Source organism: Musa acuminata, chromosome BXJ2-3, assembly GCF_036884655.1.
Source record: "Musa acuminata AAA Group cultivar baxijiao chromosome BXJ2-3, Cavendish_Baxijiao_AAA, whole genome shotgun sequence".
Taxonomy (NCBI): Eukaryota; Viridiplantae; Streptophyta; class Magnoliopsida; order Zingiberales; family Musaceae; genus Musa; species Musa acuminata.
In genome coordinates this window covers 43,932,558-43,952,563 of record NC_088340.1, presented here as the reverse complement: position 1 = coordinate 43,952,563, position 20,006 = coordinate 43,932,558, and the positions used below count along the sequence as shown (strand labels likewise).

The 20,006-nt window shown below is 41.2% G+C and overlaps 4 protein-coding genes across 4 annotated transcripts; 3 read left to right on the top strand and 1 right to left on the bottom strand.

Annotated features, from left to right (window-relative positions):
- Positions 1-1,105: 1,105 nt before the first annotated feature.
- LOC135607646 (uncharacterized) lies at positions 1,106-1,936 on the top strand. Its single transcript, XM_065099604.1, has one exon. The coding sequence runs from the start codon at positions 1,106-1,108 to the stop codon at positions 1,934-1,936; it is 831 nt and encodes a 276-aa protein (XP_064955676.1).
- A 973-nt stretch (positions 1,937-2,909) lies between these two features.
- On the top strand, positions 2,910-4,323 carry LOC135581399 (glucan endo-1,3-beta-glucosidase 12-like). The gene is made up of 4 exons (XM_065097671.1): positions 2,910-3,059; positions 3,149-3,640; positions 3,744-3,774; positions 3,846-4,323. Exons 1-4 carry the CDS (start codon positions 3,002-3,004, stop codon positions 4,030-4,032), a joined length of 768 nt encoding a protein of 255 aa, XP_064953743.1. The 5' UTR covers positions 2,910-3,001; the 3' UTR covers positions 4,033-4,323.
- A 3,789-nt stretch (positions 4,324-8,112) lies between these two features.
- LOC135608535 (large ribosomal subunit protein P2A-like) lies at positions 8,113-8,885 on the top strand. Its single transcript, XM_065101537.1, has 3 exons — positions 8,113-8,274; positions 8,348-8,571; positions 8,659-8,885. The coding sequence occupies exons 1-3, from the start codon at positions 8,187-8,189 to the stop codon at positions 8,683-8,685; spliced, it is 339 nt and encodes a 112-aa protein (XP_064957609.1). The 5' UTR covers positions 8,113-8,186; the 3' UTR covers positions 8,686-8,885.
- An 830-nt stretch (positions 8,886-9,715) lies between these two features.
- On the bottom strand, positions 9,716-19,687 carry LOC103979756 (uncharacterized). Its single transcript, XM_009395957.3, has 10 exons — positions 19,379-19,687; positions 18,220-18,263; positions 17,601-17,715; positions 17,365-17,491; positions 16,280-16,989; positions 12,757-13,039; positions 12,412-12,688; positions 11,577-11,738; positions 10,354-10,836; positions 9,716-10,271 (listed from the first exon to the last, which is right to left on the bottom strand). The coding sequence occupies exons 1-10, from the start codon at positions 19,548-19,550 to the stop codon at positions 9,990-9,992; spliced, it is 2,655 nt and encodes an 884-aa protein (XP_009394232.2). The 5' UTR covers positions 19,551-19,687; the 3' UTR covers positions 9,716-9,989.
- Between the last annotated feature and the right edge of the window lie 319 nt (positions 19,688-20,006).

Here is a 20,006-nt window from a genome sequence, read left to right as displayed (position 1 = left end):
CATGATTATGGATCGTTAGTTTTTGTATGAAAAGAAATGCTGATAAGATTATTTAATTTTATATTAATTAAAAAAAACTATTTAGTTTTACATTGATCGACGAGTATGAAATGAAGGGTTTATGAATCAAGGTTTCTCTTACCCCATAAGCTTCTTTGACGAGCTCACTAAGTCGAAGTTAAACATCCACAGCAGCTGCCGACTTTTCACTCGGTGTTCAATCCAACGAGCCAATGAGCTCACACCGTCCGGCGTCATGGTTGCCCGTCTCATCCCAACTGAAGCGCAAGTGGCCAAGGAATTATTGGTGGCCAACGTGAGCGTAGGCCCCCCAATGATTTGGCCGCCTAAGTGAAGTGTTCGACAAGGAGATACGTGATGTGTCGGCTCCAACTCACCAACTGAACTCGTCACAACCACGTTCCACCTACGGCGGGGACTCTTTAAAATCCAGGCCGCCACCACAGGAATAAGCCACAGGCTTCGGTACCCGAGTCTTCCCGCCCCACCCAGTCCTACATGTGCATAAAATTATGTACTTGATAACGTCAGTGGGGTCACCCACCACTGTTTGTGGCGGTCGAGTGGGTAACTCTCTCTCGAGTCCCGATGCTTGGATCGACTCTTCACATGCGATAATCGAGTCATCTAAATATGTGGTGTCATGTGGCCGTGGGACCCCCGCACGAGTTTTCTTAAACGGAATAATGGAAGGGGCCCCACAGGACACGATCACGAGGCGTTTGATTGATCGAAAGCCATCTCCCGCTTGCACTTCCTTTGCTAGCTCATGTACACCCGAAGAAGACGGACAGTTCCGTGGGACGTTGCTGTGGTGCGGCAGCTCCATTATTCTCATGCTCCCAAACTTGTCACCTCCCACCCATCTTATTGTCGGATGTACAAACATAGAGGGAGAAGTGCACATCTTTGCATGCAGCGGGGGACAGTGTTTGCATCTCATTGGAGCAATTTTTTCCCGTCCTAAATAAGGCGTCGATAGCTCTTTCATATGAACCAATACTTGATGGTCTCCATTCATATGTTTTGCCCATTGGTTTGAGGTTCAACTTGTTTCAGGAATAGCCCACGATCAGGGACGTCAATGGCCATGGAGGAGCCACTCCTCTCATCTCCCACCTCCTCCTCCTCCTTAGCTACCACCCCGCCCGTCCTCATCCGAGTAACAACGATCCTCACGCTCGCCGCCATCTCCCTCTGGGCAAACTACGAAGCCTCCAGGAGCGTCGACATCTCCGTCGTCAATTCCGCTTATGGTTCTCGCGCAGGCCGCCTGTTCGACCTCAAGTTCGCCTCCAACGGCAGAGCCCACCGTATCATACACCACGCGAGCCAATTCGTCGAGCAGGTTCTTTACCCCGATGAAGGGTATCCTCGCAAGCCGATCAACCACATAACGCTGCGTCTCGCCAGCGACGACGACCTCCCCTTCCTCACGTCGGTCAGCCCAGGCTTTGACGCCGGGGATTACACCATCCGTCTCAGCCCAATTCTCATGTCGGCAGCCGACGCCGACGCCGCTGTGGCCGCAGCGGTGCACCGGGCGGTCGCCAAGCTCTGGCTGTGGGACGGCCAGCGCACGGCTCCGGAGTCACTCCTGGAAGCCGCAGCTGAGTACCTCGCCATGGCAGCAGGCTTCGGTTCGAGGCCTAACATCGCCTACGTTGTCGCCCTCGAATCTAACGGAACACGCTGGTCTGCTGAATTCCTACAGTACTGCGAAGCCAAGCGCAACGGGTTCGTCGCGGGGTTGAACCGAGGAATGCAAGAAAGGTGGACTGAGATCACGGCGGACGAGGCGTTTGGCTCGCCGGTCCGGCAGGTATACGCCGCCTATAGGTCGGCGCCACCAGGTCGCATCATGGAATCCTCTGATTCCACGACGGATTCGGTGGAGGCGAGGCTGTCCATGTGAGCTGTACAGGTTGCCGCCACGGCAAGCGGACCAAGTCATGCAGCTGTGAAGCTGAAGGGGTTGGACTACTTGTCCGTATCCCCCGAAGGTGTTGACCGGACCGACGCCTACCGGTACCAAAGTGTACTGTCGGTGGCATAAATCTGCCCTTTAGATTCCTCTTCCTTGTTTTGTTCTGTACCTCTGCGTAAAATAATGGAATGGAGAAGAAGCTTGTTTGTTTTCTGGGCATGGAAAGAACGACTACTCATCCGTCTTCCAGATGGGGAGAGAGGTGTGAGGGTGATGACGATGAGACGTTCGAGGCCATTAAGTCTCTGACATTGCATGTGTTTCTTCTTTCCGTTCAGCCTCAAGAACAAGTGCAGGGAAAGATTTATTTCTGGTGCAATGGGATAATTGATTTATTAACTTGATGAGTTTAATTGCCGATCCAAACTGTTGAATTCCAAGTCGAAATTTTAGCTCGACGTCGAGCATCTGATCTGAGTCTTTAAACCACCACCAAGAACAAAGATGTGATCTTCCAACCAAAGGTTTGCTGCTACGAAAGACCAAAAAGACAAAGAAGCAGAGCATCCAAACACCACCTTTCCTACGTATGATTTAGTCCATTTGGAACAGCTAAAGTGCAACACAAAGTAGAGGTTCCCACCACCTCCTCCTCCTCCTCCTCCTCCTCCACCACCACCACCGCCACCTGGGTTGTGTCATCATCATCATGACTATCGATAGCCAAACCCCACGGAAGGATTCTTCACTTCCAACCCATCCTCTTCCCACTGCTGCTGCCGCTTCTTTCCTCTACATCCTTTTCCTTTCTACCGCTTCCTCTTGCGTGCTCATCCAATGCTCCCATCCTCCCCTCTCAAGTTTCCTCTTATTCTCCTTCGCATCACGAAGGAACCTCCGATTCTGTCCCCTTATATATATATATCTCCTAAGACGAGAGAAGTAGAGCCCTTTTCACAGCTCAAGCAGACTTCTTGCCATCCGAAATCGATACCGAAACAGAGAAATAAGAGCAGAGGAGGTGAGGACAGATAGAGTGGAGGCATTGGAAGTATGGGTGCCAATGCCATCAAGTGTCTCATCTTCCTTCTGGGACTTCTCTTCTGCTCTGGTTTGTGCAAACAAAGTCTCTGCATTCCCCACTTACCTATAATTGCAGGTTGAGATTAAACTAAATTTCGAGTTCTGTGGCATGCGCAGGAGAACTTGTTAAAGACTCAGAGGACGATCTATCATTTCATCCATCTCTCATGCAGACGGATGTATCCTCGATGCCTGAAATGGATGTCGTCACTCCAGTAACAACAGTTCCAGTGATCAACCCTTCCACCACCCCAACCACCACTACTCCGGTCTATAATCCATTCACTGCGCCACCTACTCCGATCATGACGCCTACCACCAATCCATACTCCACTCCGTCGATGGTGACCCCGTCGACGCCGTCATCAGGCCAAAGCTGGTGCGTGGCCAGCCAAACTGCGTCGCAGACTGCGTTGCAGGTAGCTTTGGACTATGCCTGTGGATATGGAGGTGCAGACTGTTCGGCGATTCAGCAAGGTGGAAGCTGCTTCGATCCCGATACTGTTCGTGACCATGCATCGTATGCATTCAATGACTACTACCAGAAGAATCCAATTCCTACCAGCTGCGATTTTGGAGGAACAGCTGTTATCGTCAATGCGGATCCAAGTAAGTAATGATTTCAGAGCGTACAACGATCAAATCCTTGACAGCAAAACATCCGATCTAATTTCTTGGCAATCTAATCTACTCTCTGTTCGTGTCCTCACAGGTACTTCGACATGCCATTATTCCTCGACGAGGTAAATGACCTGCCTAAACCCATATCTTCTTTGCAGAAACCATGAGAAGAATTAACTCGTCACACCTGCAGTGGCAGCACAACCTCACCTTCTTCCTTCAACACGACTAATCCCACTGGATCAGCTGGATCAAATGTTTACGGAGATGTTCCGACGACTACTACAAGCGCTTCTGCCTTGATGTTAGATGGCATGACACTTGTGATCACCCTAACATCTCTACTGATGTCTGTGATCTTCTATAGTCTCTGCAAATAGACATTAAAGGTGTTCTACGTGCAACGAGCCAAAGACGATATGGTTGGTGGCTATCTTTCGCTACAGAAACTATGGATTCCCCACAGAAAGGAGGCAGCACAAGAAGTCCAAATCCTAAAGCAAAATAACCTTTCTTGAGAACTCATTCTACGGAGTAAGCGAATCTGGCGAGGAAGAAGTTGGTAGCAGAGCCATCAGCCTGCAGGTTATGCTGCTTCAAAGCCTCCATTAGCAGGAAATGTTGTCGAACAATTTGCTTCATTCGATAGTAATAACTGTTACTTTGTTTTAGCTTCGAATAGATAGATAATAGTCTGAAGCTACAAAAACCAAATCCATTTACAGTTCGATGATGTTTTCCCAAAGACAACTCTAAAGCAACAAAAGGTGTTAAAACTAAAGATAGCCCATAGAACATGATGTTCTTCTATACCTTTCTTGCGATCTTTGCCAAGAATAATTTGCTAGCAAGAAATGAATCTAAATCATGTGGAGTTGCAGTAGATGTAAAAAGCTAAAGATGACTTGCAGCACGCGAGAAAGATTGCACTGATTATAATGGATCGGTGTGTATTGGGGGTGTGAAGAACACCAATTATTTTTCCTTGGATACAAGGAAAGTTTCAGTATCAATTATAATGCCTATCGTTCTCCTTTAAAGCCCACGGGGGTACTCCTGACTTTTCCATCGAACCATCTCCCCGTGTCGATATTCCTGACTCTTCACTTATTAGAAAAAAAAAAACACGTTAAACCGGAATAATTTTTTTTCCGATTTCAAAATGAATTTCTCATCAAAATATCAATTTGTTATTAAAATATAAATATCAACCAGAACAGTATAAACAGTAGAATAATAAATCAATCACACAGTGAAACCAAATATTTAACATGAAAAATCTAATGTGGAAAAAATCACAGTCCACCTCAAACTTCACTATCAATAGTAATGATTTATAATAAGTCTTCTCTAAAATAACAAGAAAATCATATTAACATCAAGATCATATATCTTGGCTGAATAGCATATCTTTATCATAAATGGATCTCAGATAATTTTAGATTTCACAAAATGAATATAGTAGGAAAGTACCTCAGAAAGAGTAAACTGTATATCAACACCATTAGAATTGTAGAGTTTGCTATAAAAATTCTTCATACAAAATTTAGGTCAAAACTAATGACGTTTGACTACTAATCATCAAACAAAATACTCAAGATCCTAATTTTTCTTATTTTCTTTTCTCTCTCTCTTTACCTTTTCTCTCACCATACGCCATCACTTGCTGTGTGCGCTCACTGCACTCTTTTCATTTACTACCCTTTTCTTTTACCTTTTAATTAATGATTTAGGCTCAAAAGGCCCAATTGTCCAAGATCACATATGGGCTGGACTCAACAATTTTCTCTCTCTAACTCATATGGTGGGTTATACTAAGCCCGCTCTTCACATACATACCTCAAACTTTTTCTTAGGCAAAGACTTTATCAACATATCTGATCCATTATCATTGTATGCACCTTTTCCAAGTATAATTTTTTCATCTCAAGTACATCACGAATCCAGTGATATCTCACATCAATATGCTTGGATCTGGAATGGTATGTTAAATTCTTAATGAGGTGAATGACACTCTGACTGTCATAGTAAACAATATATCCTTCCTGTTTCAAGCCCAATTCCTGTAGAAACTTTTTCATCGATAAAATTTCCTTCTAGGCTTCAGTAATTGCTATGTATTCTACTTCTGTAATTGATAGAGCAATACAAATTTATAACTTAGACTGTCAAGAGACTATTCCCCCTATAAATGTCATTAAGAATCCTAAAGTAGACTTCCTTGAATCAGTATCACCTGTCATGTCTGCATTTGTGTAACTTTCTAACACAGGTTCATCATTGTTAAAACATAAACACAACCTGGAAGTACCTCTTAGATATATTAATATCTATTTCATTACTGCCCAATGTTCCTTTCCAGGATTAGAGAGAAATCGACTGACAACTCCAATTGCATGAGCTATATCTGACATAGTACAAACCATAACATACATTAAACTGTCTACTGCAAATGAGTAAGGCACTCTGGACATTTCCTCTTTTTCTTTTTCACTTGTAGGATATTGTTTTGAACTAAGTTTGAAATGAACTGTAAGTGGAGAACCAACTGCTTTGGCTTTACTCATATTAACTCTTTCAAGAACATTTTCAATGTAAGTCTCTTGAGATAACCAAATCTTCCTTTTCTTCCTATGACGAAAAATCTTCATGCCAAGTATTTATTTCACCGATCCCAAGTCTTTCATGGCAAAAGAATTACTTAGCTCTCTTTTAAGCTTTTCAATTTTACCGGTATCATAACCAACAATCAGCATATTATCAACATATATAATAGTAGAATAATAAAATCATCATCTGAAAATTTCTTTATAAACATATAATGATTAGATGTGATTCTATTATACCCTTGACTCATCATAAAGGAATCAAATTTCTTGTATCATCGTCTAGGTACCTGTTTAAGTCCATATAAGTTTTTCCTAAGCTTATACACCAAATTTTCTTTTCTCTTGACTTTGAAACCTTCTGGCTGCTCCATGTAAATTTTTTCTTCTAAGTCACTATAAAGAAATACTATTTTCACATCAAGTTACTCAAATTCTAAATCCAAACGGGCAGCCAAACCAAGAACAACTCGAATAGAGGATATTTTCACCATAAGAGAAAATATTTCTTCAAAGTTAATACATTTCTTCTGACTAAATCCTTTCATAACTAGTCATGCCTTGTATCTTTGTTGTGAGCTATTATTTTCAGTCTTTAATTTGTAAACCCATTTATTCTTGAGAGCTTTTTTTTCTTTAGGCAACTTTACTAAGTCATATGTGTGATTCTCCTCCGTTAGTATGGCTTTAACCCACTCATTCTTATGCTCATGTAAAATAGCTTCTTGGTAAGTTTTTGACTCTCCCCCGTCAGTAAGAATAACATACTCATGTGGAGGATATCTAGTAGATGGTTGTCGCTCTCTAGTGGATCTTCTCAATGGAATCTCAACTAGTAGTGGAGGTGCTTGTTTAGTTGGTTCAGCATCATCAACTGTAGGAGTATTATCACTTGCATTTTCACCATAATCTTCTTGTTCATTTCTCCATGATCATCATGAACTACAAGTGAAGGAACATGACCCAGACTCCAAGGAATATGAACAGAGGTTTTTGACTTCTCAACATTATCATCATTATTAAACAATTGATCTTCAAGAAATACATCTCTACTTCTAATAATCTTCTTGTTCACTAGATCTCATAATATGTACACAAACTCTTCATGATCATATCCCAAGAAGATATATGCTTTTGCTTTATTATCAAACTTAGACCTCTCATCTTTGAGAATATGAACAAATACTTTACACCCAAAGACTCTCAAGTGATTATAAAATATATCTTTTCATTTCCATACTCTCTCTGGAACATCATATTTCAGAGGAACTAATGGAAAAAGATTTATTAGGTCAATTATAGTTCTCATAGCCTTTTCCTAAAATGACTTAGATAACTTGGCATGGGAAAGCATATACCTAATCCTTTCTTCAATGATTTTATTCATCTTTTTTGTTACACTAAAGAGTTTTAGAAACTGTTTTCTCAAGTTTGATATCATAGAACCTATAATAATTCTCAAAAGGATCCCTGTACTCGCCACCATGATCGAACACACTTTAATTTTCTGTCAGTTTCTTTTTCAATATTGACATGAAATTTTTTGAAAATATTAAATGGTATTTCAAAGTAAAAATTCATATTTTTCTAGAATGATCATGGCAGTAGTCATATGTTGATGGTCATGGCAGTACTCAAAATATTTAATATTAAGTTATCTCGTAAATAAATATCTTAGTATCGTAGAATTTGAGTTATGTACTTCCTTTTTTTTATCCTAAAAAAAAGAATTATATAATGCTGGATCAAAGTCAGTTAGGGTTTTAAGGGAACACCATGCGATGGAACATGTTAAGCTACAATGATTCTACGGTCCCAGACAACGCAAGCTCTTTAGGGTTTTACAAAGGCCGGTTCGCGCACCTCAGCGTTGCACACACAACCTCTCGAGGCATTCGAAGCGGCGGCGGCGCGTCAGCAAAGCGGAGATGAAGGTGATAGCGGCGTACCTCCTCGCCGTTCTCGGCGGTAACACACGCCCCTCGGCTGGCGACCTCAAATCCATCCTCGAATCAGGTAAAGCCTGCGGTTCCAATTTTCCTCGGTCTTCGATCGTTAGAGGCGTCTGATCTCCATTCTTGGCTCGTAGTGGGCGCGGAGGTGGACGAGAAGAGGGTAGATCTCCTCTTGTCGGAAGTCAAGGGGAAGGACCTCGCGGAGCTCATCGCCGCCGGAAGGGAGAAGTTCGCCTCCGTCCCGTCGGGGGGCGCGGTGGCAGCCGTCGCGGTCTCCGCTCCGGGATCCGGTGCCGCCCCGGCGGCCGAGGAGCCGAAGAAGGAAGAGAAGGTCGAGGAGAAAGAGGAATCCGACGACGTGAGCCTTTTGATGCCCAAAAACGAAAAAAGACTCGATTTTTCTTGGACATGGATCATTAATTCTTCTTGACTTGTGTTATTGCAGGATATGGGCTTCAGCTTGTTCGATTAAGGAGGCAGTGGTTGAGTGCTACTTATCTTAGCTTTGTTCTCTTATTCTTGCATCAAATGAGGAAAATTTCGGATGTATGAAAGACTTGAAGAAGTTTATTTGGGTTGATTTTTCTGCAACTTTTCTCAAACACTTATCTTTGTTGCTTCCATCGTCTATTGTATGAATGAGTCGTGCGCATTGAGATTTCTTGTCTTCCAGCATAAATTCTTGGTTGGTAATGCCTATGCTCTCTCTGCAATGGATAGTTCTTCGATTATACTCGTGCTTCAGTTCCGGTACAGCTACCTTGAAATGATCAGGTTCAAAATGGTGATTTGAGTAGAAGCATCAGGCATGCATCCCTTCTTTGATATGGTGATGCTTCTAACTCTTTGGTCGATCATGGTTTTGCAGCAGCCAGGCTGGGGATGAGCTTGCTGCCAAATTGCCAGGACATACATGATCTTGAATCACTTTGTATTATCTTGCAGTGTAGCATGACATGTATGGAAATGTTAATTTATCTCAATGGAGCAAATGCATCTCGTCTGTTTATCATATTAATAAGTCTGATTGTGAATATCCAATATGTGATGGTGATTGGGATCTCATTTGGGTCTACCAAGATTTCTTCGATGTTTAAAAGCTAGTGGAGGATTCAGATATCGTTGAGGATGCATCGATGTTCCTTAGGGTTCTTTGCTGAATTGAGATAAAGCTATCATCAATAGCCGACATGGATTTGGAATATCTAAAGATTTTAGCTGATCTTAATGGAGCCACAAATATTGATTCTGCTTTATATTTGAACCTCACCTCTACGAGAAGCACATATTCACCAGTCTGCTCTTATTGTGACAGTTTTCATGATGTGTACTCATCGCACAAAAATATGCTGAAAACATTTGCAGACTGTCTGCTCGGTTAAATCAAGTGATCATTGGAGTGTAATCACATATGCTCATTGCATCCTCTCAGGTGCGACAACTGAAACTGAGCTATATGGCTACCGAAAATGAAGGCATTAGAGAAGCAGATAGCAGTCAAATGTCCACACAAAGGCCTCCGTCGATTAATCCTCGTCACTGTCGCTATGCGTTACAGCACAAAGTGTGTACATGGCCCTCATCATCATTATCATCATCATCATCATCATCAAATAAAATTAGCAGCCAGTTTTGTACTCAGCTGCTACACAAGCAGTTGATCAGCCATGAATGCTCGAAAAAAGTGGTGTATGCATGTGGTCAATCTAGACAGACCTGCAACGCATACTCCTCCAAGACCCAGATATCAAAAAACTGGGTGTCATCAGCGATGGCTTAGTAGCCATGTTGCCAGATTTGGTTTGCTGGCTGAGACTGCACGGTCTGAGAACCACTCATATTGCCGTCGCTGAGGTTCTGTTGATGTTCCTGGGAGGGGCCTGCCTGTGCATCGTGGTGCAAGTTTGGGTACCCCAAAGCTCCAAGATGTGAGGATTGCTGAGTCTGACGAAACCCGCTGTGCTGATTCTGACCTGGATAGTTATAGAAAGTGCTCGTTGGAAGAGCAGACATTGTTCTCGAACCGGCACCATGGATCCACATGGCAGGGTTTTCACTCTGGTGATAATGACCACCTATATTCAGAGGCTTATACTGGAGAATCAAAACACTGTAGTATTTGACAAGCAAGTATGTTTACCTGCTGAAGAGGAACGTGGTGGCTCGCTTCCCTGTGCTGCAAGCTCAATGCTTCATCAAGTCCGATCATCGTGTTAGTTGAAGCAGTTGTATGGTTGAGTGTGTAACCTCCAGGTACGTTAGCTGAGCTTCCAAATCCTCCATAAGCAGAGCCTATAGCAGAAGCCTGAGGTAAGCTGGCCACAGACAAGCTATTTCTGTATTGTGGTTGCGAATACTTCATGCCTGCACTGGGCACTGCAGCAGTAGATTGATGGAATGGGCTGTTTGCGGTGAATGGTTGGTGAACAGAAGGCAAGTAGGCATAGCTATGGGGTAAATAAGGGTAGCTTATAATATTGGCAAAATGGCCTAATGGAAGAGCCGGCTGAGAGTAATGGTGTACAGGAAGATTTTGAGGGAATACGAGACTCGTGAGCATGGTGGTGCTAGGCAAGGATTGTGGAGTTGATTGAGCATCAGAGAACACCCCTGGCTTCAAAGCCTGCATAAAGATACTAAAGTAAGATCAATAAGAAAATCAAGGTGAACCCTTCAAACAGTAGTTTACACCTTCTAACCAAGTTAACAAGGAATACAGGTTAACTGGATGCAGCAAAAAACAATCTGACTGACCATATTCAACAAGTTCAGATTGGTCACAAGGTGGTCAGGACCAGCCAGGTCTATACAGGCATAAAAATTGATTTGTGTGCCTTTTACCAACCGCAAACCTAACATTGAAGAACTTCAATGACCGAGAAAAGTTCGTGGAGAATATAGAAGTTAAAAAGTAGAATTATTCAGATTGGAGACATTAATGTTAGGACTATTAAGTGGGCAAGCCAACTTTACTCATCACATTTTGGCTTGCTAATGCTCCACAAGAATATATTGGCTACAAGGATGTGAAATTTACTTCATAGCAGGTAAAGCTTATCTTAGGTTTAAATAAATCAGTTCGTTATTTCGAAGTTCTAGAACATGGACCTTCCTTGGCAAATATGGTTTGAATAGGATCAGGTCAAGTACAAACATTAAGTCAATGCAAAAAAAAAAAGAATATTAAGAAAAACACTGAAGATTAGCATGAAGTACTACTACTTCTAAACTTGTTCCCATGTGTGTGTGTGTATATATATGCTACTCATGACCACCTCCTTCACCAAGTTATAAATCAACATTCAAGCAATCACACGAAAACAGCTAGTATAATGATTAAGAATTTATGGCAATAGTAAATACCTCAGGCATGGAAATCTTTGACCCACTAATAGATGATTCTGTTGTGCTATACCTCGTAGGCATTGACTGGGTAGTAAGCAGAGGAGACAAGGGAAGGTCAAAATCCCGAAGATGTGGAATGCTTGCTGCTAAAATACTGTTTTGCAGAGTATTGGGTTGTTGCTGCATGGAAACTTCAAAGGTAAGAAAATTTATACAAACATAACCCTTGCATAGAGAGATTAATCATATGAAAATGAAACTATTAAAATGACAAGTATTGAAATTAGTGGTGAATATGGAATCAACAGAAGACATTAAATATTTAAAAGATGATATGTCCATGGTACACATTATGTATTTAAAAAAACAATCATTCAAAGGAAATGGGCACACTTCTCCCCAAAAAGATATTCATTTCAAAATACAAGAAAGAAAACTTTAGACGTAGCATTGAGACCACAAAGTCCTTAAAAATTTTCTAAATTCCAGCTTGTAAATAGCATTCATACATGATATAGAATTACAGCAGGACAAAAAACATGATACAAAACTATTTAGGCTTCCACAGTAAAAATGACAACAAAAAAATTCGTAGTGACCATTTCAAATCATAGATAAGTATAATATATAGAATATCTTTGCATCTATAACTCTGGCTAAAAATTTTTTTAATTTCTTATTTAGCAAACTATATCACAACAAAAGGTAACAGTTAGTTCACAAGATTGCAAATGAGAACGTTCAAGTATGTAAAAACATTCTTTTGTTGTCCTAGATAACATGTCAAATTCTTAATTAGTTGATAAACTCACACAATAGTTGAAAAAGGGCAAAAGAATGGACAAAAGATTACCATTAAACTTGACAAATGGGAAAGATTTTGCATTTGTGTATTTCCTTGTGGATAGGTGTAAGTTGTAGCATTTGGTTGTGTACAGCTTGAAATTGCATAACTAGATCCAGATGGAGAGTTGTACTGAAGCCCATATGTAGTATCCAATGGATCATTCCTCACCATTTCAGGTTGTGAAGTTGAAGGTTCATCAAGATTTTCTGGACCAGCATGAGATCTAGAAGCTACATTCTCAGTCAGCATAGGCTTAAGCCGTCGGTTACTGTCACTCTCATTTCTGTCAAAACATGTATGCCAAATCAGACTGAAATTGTACATGAAAAAGACAAAAGATGCTAACACTACCTTGCATCTGAATTGGCGATTCTAGAAGCATCATCAATGACCGGAGTCACTTCCAAGTTGCTTTCTAGTGGCTTTGATGGAAAAGACCCAGCAAATGCACCAGATCCAAAACTACCAAAGCTTAGATATGCACAATCTGCATTTGTAACCCGTAAATGGTTCGGGATTATCACTGCAGGACTATCTTCAATAGGTTTTGTGCTTGTCTCATGTAAACTTAGTTGACTAAAGTCTGCAGCATCTGAAGAAATCTCCAGGATGACATCCTCGACTGCTAAAGAACCTAGTCACAGAAAGACAGATATCAACACAGAGATAAAAGGATCATGTTTAAATACATATTACTGAATAATTCCCCGGAACAGGAAAAGATCCTCATAATAGAAAAAGAAAGAAAAAAAAAAGGATCATGCTCAAAGGTATACGCTTGTATTTGCTCCTGTAACTACAAGAAACAAAGCTTAAAAAGAGATATTGTGCTAAATGTCGACTGTGTATTCTATCTTATTGATCAAATCAAAAATATATATTAGACAAGAAGAGGGGGCTAATTACATATTACCCTCTGTACTTGAACCCTTATAGCATCATGATCTATGTACTTCTAAAAGTTACATTGAGCTTTCCATAGTAATGAAATTGCAAAAAATCACTCCATTTTTAATAACGCCGTCTAAAGCACTGACGGAAGATGCTGCACATGACATCACGTGCTGAAGTGACACCAAACTGATAGGCAAATTGGTCATTTCACTCATTACTTTAATGGTAGAAAGTGGCGATTGGCTTAGGGTGGCCTCTTCAAATCCAACATGTCCTAGTGGCAAGGCATGGTTCATCATTGCCGCTAAGGTCATCCTCCTCAAGCCCCTCCTCACTGCCATACAGCCCAGCACCCGCTACGATGTCCCGTTCCCGATCCTCACCCACGCCACCTTCGGCGTTCGCGACACCCACATCGTCCTCCACACACTTGTCGCCTATGGCTGGTTCGACATCGAGACCTAGATCGACGACTAGGCCATCTTCCTCCTCCTCCCAACTTCCCTTCGCTTGCCCCCCTACGCGACGCCACTCCTGTGGCTCACCACCTCGCCGCTGGAGCTCACCACCTTCGTCCTCTTCTAGGTGGCCCAGCTCGTGCTGTTGTGGAAGGGGATGTATGGCATTAGATCACTACAAAAGCTCTTAGCTCCCATTCTTCGCCGCTTTGCTCTTAGGCTAGACTTATAGCAATGCCAGTGGATTCGGCCCCATGCTCTCTTCGTCGCTCTGTTTGTCGCCACCCGAGTTCTAAGCACTCTTCTTCCCATTGGTCACCACCAACATCGACAACTACATGACGATGGCTCTCACTATGCTAGGAGCCAAGCGAACCAGTTGGCAAGGTAACTGGGCCTCCCCCTCCAAACCCCATCCAACTCCTCTCCATGATCGACGACACGCTCACTAAGCAATTCACCATCCTGGGGATAACCCTCGTCGTGGGCACCACCAACATCCCAGCAAATATGGTGGCTTCGACCAACGCCAACGATCATGAGCCGAATAGATAACGTGCTGCTCACGGACTACTATGTCGTGCGACGGAAAGAGCTCGATATGGAGCTCTGTCATGATCCGAGCCTGATGGGATAACTGACCTATCAACTTCATTTGGTCCAAACCACTGACCAAAATGCTTAAACTGAAGTTGATAATAGTACACTCATCAGACCCTTATAAGCTAATCTTAGTCTTGCCCACTTCCGGTGTTACAATTCAAATGAAATTGATAGGCCAATTAGCCTATCAAGCCGAGTCGTGACATTTGGTATTATAGCCTACCTATTATTTGGGCATGGTGAAAAAGCTCGAGTAGGAAAAGACTACCCGTGAATGGAGTCAGAAGACTTGTCACGACGTGGAGCCACCAATGGGCTACACCTCATATGCATCATGCCAGGGTTTGATTTGAGATATGTTGGGCATTGATGAGGACGTCAAACCCTTGAGTTTGGAAAATTATAACACCCCGATTAGTCTCACATCGAAAGATTGGCTTATAAAGGTCTAATGAGTATACTACTATTAACTTCAGCTTAAGCATTTTGGCCAGTGATTTGGGTCAAACAAAGTTGATAAACCAGTTAGCCAATCAAGCTCAAGTCATGACAAGCTCTACTCGAGCAAAGCGACGGGTAGGTACTACTACACTAAGGGATAGAACGTGGTGAACATAGTGACGATCATAGCCAGCCACACGCCGATAGTCCCTTGCTTCCTTCACAAGGTGAGGGTGATGAAGTTTGTACCAAGAGCGCTCGTCTTTGTACCATTTAGATGAAATGACTGTTTTGCCCATTAGTTTAGTGCCAATTCAACACATGATATCACATGCAGCGTCTTCCATCAGTGCAACAAAGGGTGTTATTAAAAATGAAGCGATTTGTTGCAATTTTATAACTATGGGGAGCCCAATGTGGGTGAATCCATCAAACTTGACCAAACCATTAACAAGCAATCCCAACGTGGGAGGCTTTAATCAGGGAGATGCAGAAATAGTGCTTTAAGACCCATTACGGGTCCAAGGTCTTTTGTTCTGCTTGACAACTGTTATTTTGGCACAAGTTTTTTCGATTCTTAAAGGGAAACAGTTTGAAAAGGTACAATTGTACGAGATGAATTTCTAGGTGCAAAGATTCCTTAACATCAAGTTGGTAAAAAGCGTCGAAGTATTGTTGATCCATACAATTATGTATGATCAAAAAATCTATAAACTTTTAAAAGTACAAGGACCACAATGCTACAAGGGTTCAAGCACAAAGGGTAATCTGTAATTAGCCCCAAGAAGAGACCCCTTAGGAGAAGAAGAGCCAAGAGTATACTTCATAAATTCACAATCAACGTAGTTAATAGATCACGTAGATGATTGTTTTATATACCTCCTAGATGTTAAAAGTTAAACATATTATCTTATGGATAATAAATTAATAGGACACTCACACAAACTCAAGGATGAAGAGAGGAAAACTGAGGCAACGAGTACCTAAGTTAAGACATGCAGTAGAAAGAAAATACATGGTTGAATCAGTTCACAGTGGATGGGATGGAACTCTTTATATATGAATATGCAAAAGAGAAGTCAACGTTCCATCAAATGAAAATATCGGGTTTAATTTGTTTGCAAAGAAGTCGAACCACAAAGCACAAACTTTCATGCTTCTCAAAGTAATCACAAATTTGGAGTCCAAATGCAGCATAAATAAACAAAAGAGGTGGATAATAACATAAATATAGACAATGCAGAAACTAGAACCATTCATGAACTGTCAAATTTTATAATCAATTGTTCCATCGAGCACACTGAATCAGAGACTACACCAACATGTCAACTTGCTTTCAAAAAATAATTATAGATTAAAAGTGACTACCAAAGCCTGCAACAAAAAATTGACTTTTCTTATATTGTTAACTATTTAGAACAGCAAATATCCATGGTGAACAGGAAAGAGGAACAAGTTTATAAAAGATCAAATTTTACCTTCATGGTGATCAAGGTCGAGCCTTTGAGATGAATAGGAATTTGTACTTTTTAATAAGCCCTCATTTATATGGGAAGCACCTTTGGAAGTGTCTACTTGTATCTGCCTATCAGATACAGATGTGGATCTGGATTCTGCTGGCATAATTGTAACATTGAGACTTTCCTCTAGATTGTGGATCTCTTCCAATTGAGGATCTACATGCAAATGAGTTCCATCATCAACCAGACTAGATGATGCCAGTTCTAATGAATTTGCGTAACCAGTAGAGACACCAGACATTTCTGGTGTAGTTGACACACTCTCCATAGGTTGCCCATCAATTAGGGACCATCCATCATCAACATTATGCTGACCTTCAGCAGTTCGAACATTATGACTAATCTCCAAAACATGTGTAGATTCTTGATGGGATTCTAACTTTTCATCTAAATCTGATGGAAGAACTGTGGCTGGCGATTGCTTGGCTTTGTGGTGTGACATTTTCAACATGTCTGCATTTTGTGCCATGTAGGACTTTTCACTTGCCATAACAGGCATGCTGGAAGGTTGACTTTGAGGTCTACCCATCTTGACAATGTCAGCCATAGAAACATGTCCTGGCCTCCCCAACCAACTGTTTTGGAAGACAGATGAAGATTGCATGGGCATAGAAAGCCCACCGGTAATGCTTGTTGATTGTATCACATTCCCCTGAGGAACAGACTTGCTGCAAGAAAATGAAGCCACAGAAGAAATTTACATTAAGCATTGCATCAGGACAAAAACATAAACAACAACAAGGCCTAATGTCCCAACATGGATCTTTTTCCCACCATTGAGCTTTCTTCCTAACCAAGTACAAATCAATTACAAATATAACAAACAAAGGAGATAAAAGTATATCAAACTTGATCACTTGTGCATCTTGTAAACAATGCAAACCAGGAATCCGTTTATAGAACACATTACAAGGATAGGATCATTAGTACAACCAAACAATAACTTAAAGCAAAATCTTTATTCAGTTTGTTCAGAGAGTAAAAAATTTTCATCTTGATCTGGAAACATGCAACTCTTAACCTATAAACTGAGAAGTGATCACCTAGGAATTGTTGGCCTTTGAGTAGGACTACTTGATACTGTGGCAGATTCCAAAAGCAACGAGTTAGGAAGAGCATTTGTACCATTTTCCTTCTTGTGATTTGGTTTACCCTTAAAAGTCCCATAGTCTACAAGAACACAAAGGAGGGAAAAAAACTGTGAGCAAGTACAAAAGCAAATGCACTAAATTTGCATTCTTGGACACAGATGAAAAACCATAACTTTAAATGGTCATACCAGTAGAACTAGACTGGGAAGAAGTACTACGGGCACCACGGTCAGTGCCAACCCTAGTCCCATGACCTGAACTGTTATTAACTGTTCGAGACCTGGATTCTGGAGGTTCTCTGATCTAAAAAGTATGAAAAGGATCAACAACATCATGAGGTGACTGGACAATGTAAAATAACAGGAACTATGTGACAAAATAACAATGTTTAAAGCTGAAACACTAAAAGTCAAAAACAAAACTAGAAACAACAAAAATAAAATACAATTTTCAGAATTTCAATAAAACAAATGATCATTAATAAAATATACTCTAGTAAAAATGTATTGCTAAGGTCACAAAGAATGAATTAAGCATGTTGCACAGTTATACTCAACAATCCTGGAAAAGAGTCAACAAGAATGATTTTGCCAACTCATGACCTCGCGAAACCAAAATCAATAGATGTGAAATTCATGACTGTGACAGATGCTTGACAAACACCTACAAAGCTATAAGAACTGCTGGACTTTTAAAACAAGTCAAAAGCTTTTTAAATAAACAAACAAGGGATGAACAATGATCAGAGATCATAGGTTGGTTCAGCATGATCTGCAGAATTTATCCATAAACAATGCATAAACTGACCTCCTTTTTCTTTTCACGCTTGCTCTTCACCTCATGGAAAGTATCTGCACCATGAATGAACACTAATTTAGATGTACGTTCACTTAAAACAATAGACTAGGAAGCACATTAAACAATAGTTTGTCAGTATTTTTGAGCTACGATAGCCACCATTCCATTCACAAGATAATGATCAACAAGAGAGACATGCATAAAGAATTACCGCAATTTGTTACCAATCATAATTTGCATATTCACAGCAACCCACATTTCCTGTTGTTAATTCTTAAAGTATATCCTATTATTTCACAAACTAGTGAGTGATAAATTAACATTAAAGCATTACAACCATGTAGCTGTGGACACTAACAGACCACCGAGAACCAAAACAAAGCCACCATCAAGCTAGCATACTAAGGATGGATCGCGAATGGTACATCCCACCCATACCATATAGACCTAGACAGAATCACTCGGTGCTCCAAGAGCCTAAGACCCATCTTCATCAAACAATGTGCTAAAATAACTTGTTCCTTTGTTGCTCTTGTAAGATTGACAAAATCAACAGAAGAAGAAAAAATTCAAATTTGCTCTTCAAACACACATAGGATGTGAATAACAAATTGAACTCCTCTAGAAAATGCATGAGGAAAACAAGCATCAACATTATATTTAAAGATAATCAGATGCCAAAAGAGAAACCTAAGCAGATGTTGCTACACGAAACTCAATTAATTAACCTATATTAGGTTCAGTTTCCAGGTACATTTAGATAGCACAATACTGAGAACGCCCAGGGTAGGTAAATGAACTCTCTCAACCCTACCTATTCGGGAATCTAAAGACAAAAAGTTTCCTCTCTTATTCTTTACTAGGCCAAACAGTACGCTAACCTAACAAACGAAAATTTCAGAGAACGACCATGGCACCTTATTAAATAATCAAGAATGCAAGAACGTGAAACCGAGAGGGAAGGCCGTATCTTCACCTTAGATCGAAGGAGAAACGATTACTGATACGGAAAACTCCGACCTACTGTCCCTTTCATCTCAGGCCCAACCGAGTAACCGACGAAACCCACAACACCATCTTTATCGCACGATTTCATGAGCAAACAGAAGAACTAAGCACAACCGGGCAGGAAAGAAACGAGAAAAAGGGAATCTCAAGGGGGGGGCACCTTGGGCGAGAAGGCGGTGGACAGCCTCATTAGGGTCCATATTGCACTCCCGGAGCATCGCGTAGATCTCCGGCTCGGGACAGTGAACGATCTCCCTCAGGCTCTGCACCAGCTTCCTCGACCCCGTCGGGATCGGGGCAGCTGCTCCATTCGCCCTGCACGCTCCGCTCATCTTCTCGTTCCCCTTCCCCACGCTCTCGCTCTCGACGAGCTTCTCTCCTCTCGCGCAAGAGGACAAGGAAAAGAGGGCGTCGCGATTCGGCGGCCTTAACCCTCTTCGGCCGCCTCCCCACCGTATATATAGGTACAAGCCTCGCCAAAATAATAGTCTTAAGGTTATCGTCGCGACAAGAGTAACGAAGACTGGAAGAAACAGCCTTTCTCATTTACACACAGAAGGTGTGTTTAACTTCGTAATAATCGTCTGCATAGTCACACTCCTCTTGTGCTAACGATCACGACTTAAGTGTTCTTTTATTCTTTGACTTATTTAATATATATATATATATATATATATTACAAATTATATATACTAAAAACTTATAATAATATTTAAATACTCTTCACTTATTTGATTGATGTACTCTACAGTTAAATACTCTAATTGTTACTGATTTTAAAGTACTCA

Excerpts from the sequence above, each read along its gene's own strand:
- LOC135607646 (XM_065099604.1), top strand. The coding sequence starts at position 1,106 with ATGGCCATGGAGGAGCCACTCCTCTCATCTCCCACCTCCTCCTCCTCC.
- LOC135581399 (XM_065097671.1), top strand. The coding sequence starts at position 3,002 with ATGGGTGCCAATGCCATCAAGTGTCTCATCTTCCTTCTGGGACTTCTC. Across the intron at positions 3,060-3,148 it reads GGGACTTCTCTTCTGCTCTG|GAGAACTTGTTAAAGACTCA; the intron begins GTTTGTGCAAAC and ends TGGCATGCGCAG. Across the intron at positions 3,641-3,743 it reads TATCGTCAATGCGGATCCAA|GTACTTCGACATGCCATTAT; the intron begins GTAAGTAATGAT and ends GTGTCCTCACAG.
- LOC135608535 (XM_065101537.1), top strand. The coding sequence starts at position 8,187 with ATGAAGGTGATAGCGGCGTACCTCCTCGCCGTTCTCGGCGGTAACACA. Across the intron at positions 8,275-8,347 it reads CAAATCCATCCTCGAATCAG|TGGGCGCGGAGGTGGACGAG; the intron begins GTAAAGCCTGCG and ends CTTGGCTCGTAG. Across the intron at positions 8,572-8,658 it reads AGAAAGAGGAATCCGACGAC|GATATGGGCTTCAGCTTGTT; the intron begins GTGAGCCTTTTG and ends GTGTTATTGCAG.
- LOC103979756 (XM_009395957.3), bottom strand. The coding sequence starts at position 19,550 with ATGAGCGGAGCGTGCAGGGCGAATGGAGCAGCTGCCCCGATCCCGACG. Across the intron at positions 17,492-17,600 it reads TTCCCAGTCTAGTTCTACTG|ACTATGGGACTTTTAAGGGT; the intron begins GTATGACCATTT and ends GTGTTCTTGTAG. Across the intron at positions 10,837-11,576 it reads CAAAGATTTCCATGCCTGAG|GCTTTGAAGCCAGGGGTGTT; the intron begins GTATTTACTATT and ends ATCTTTATGCAG.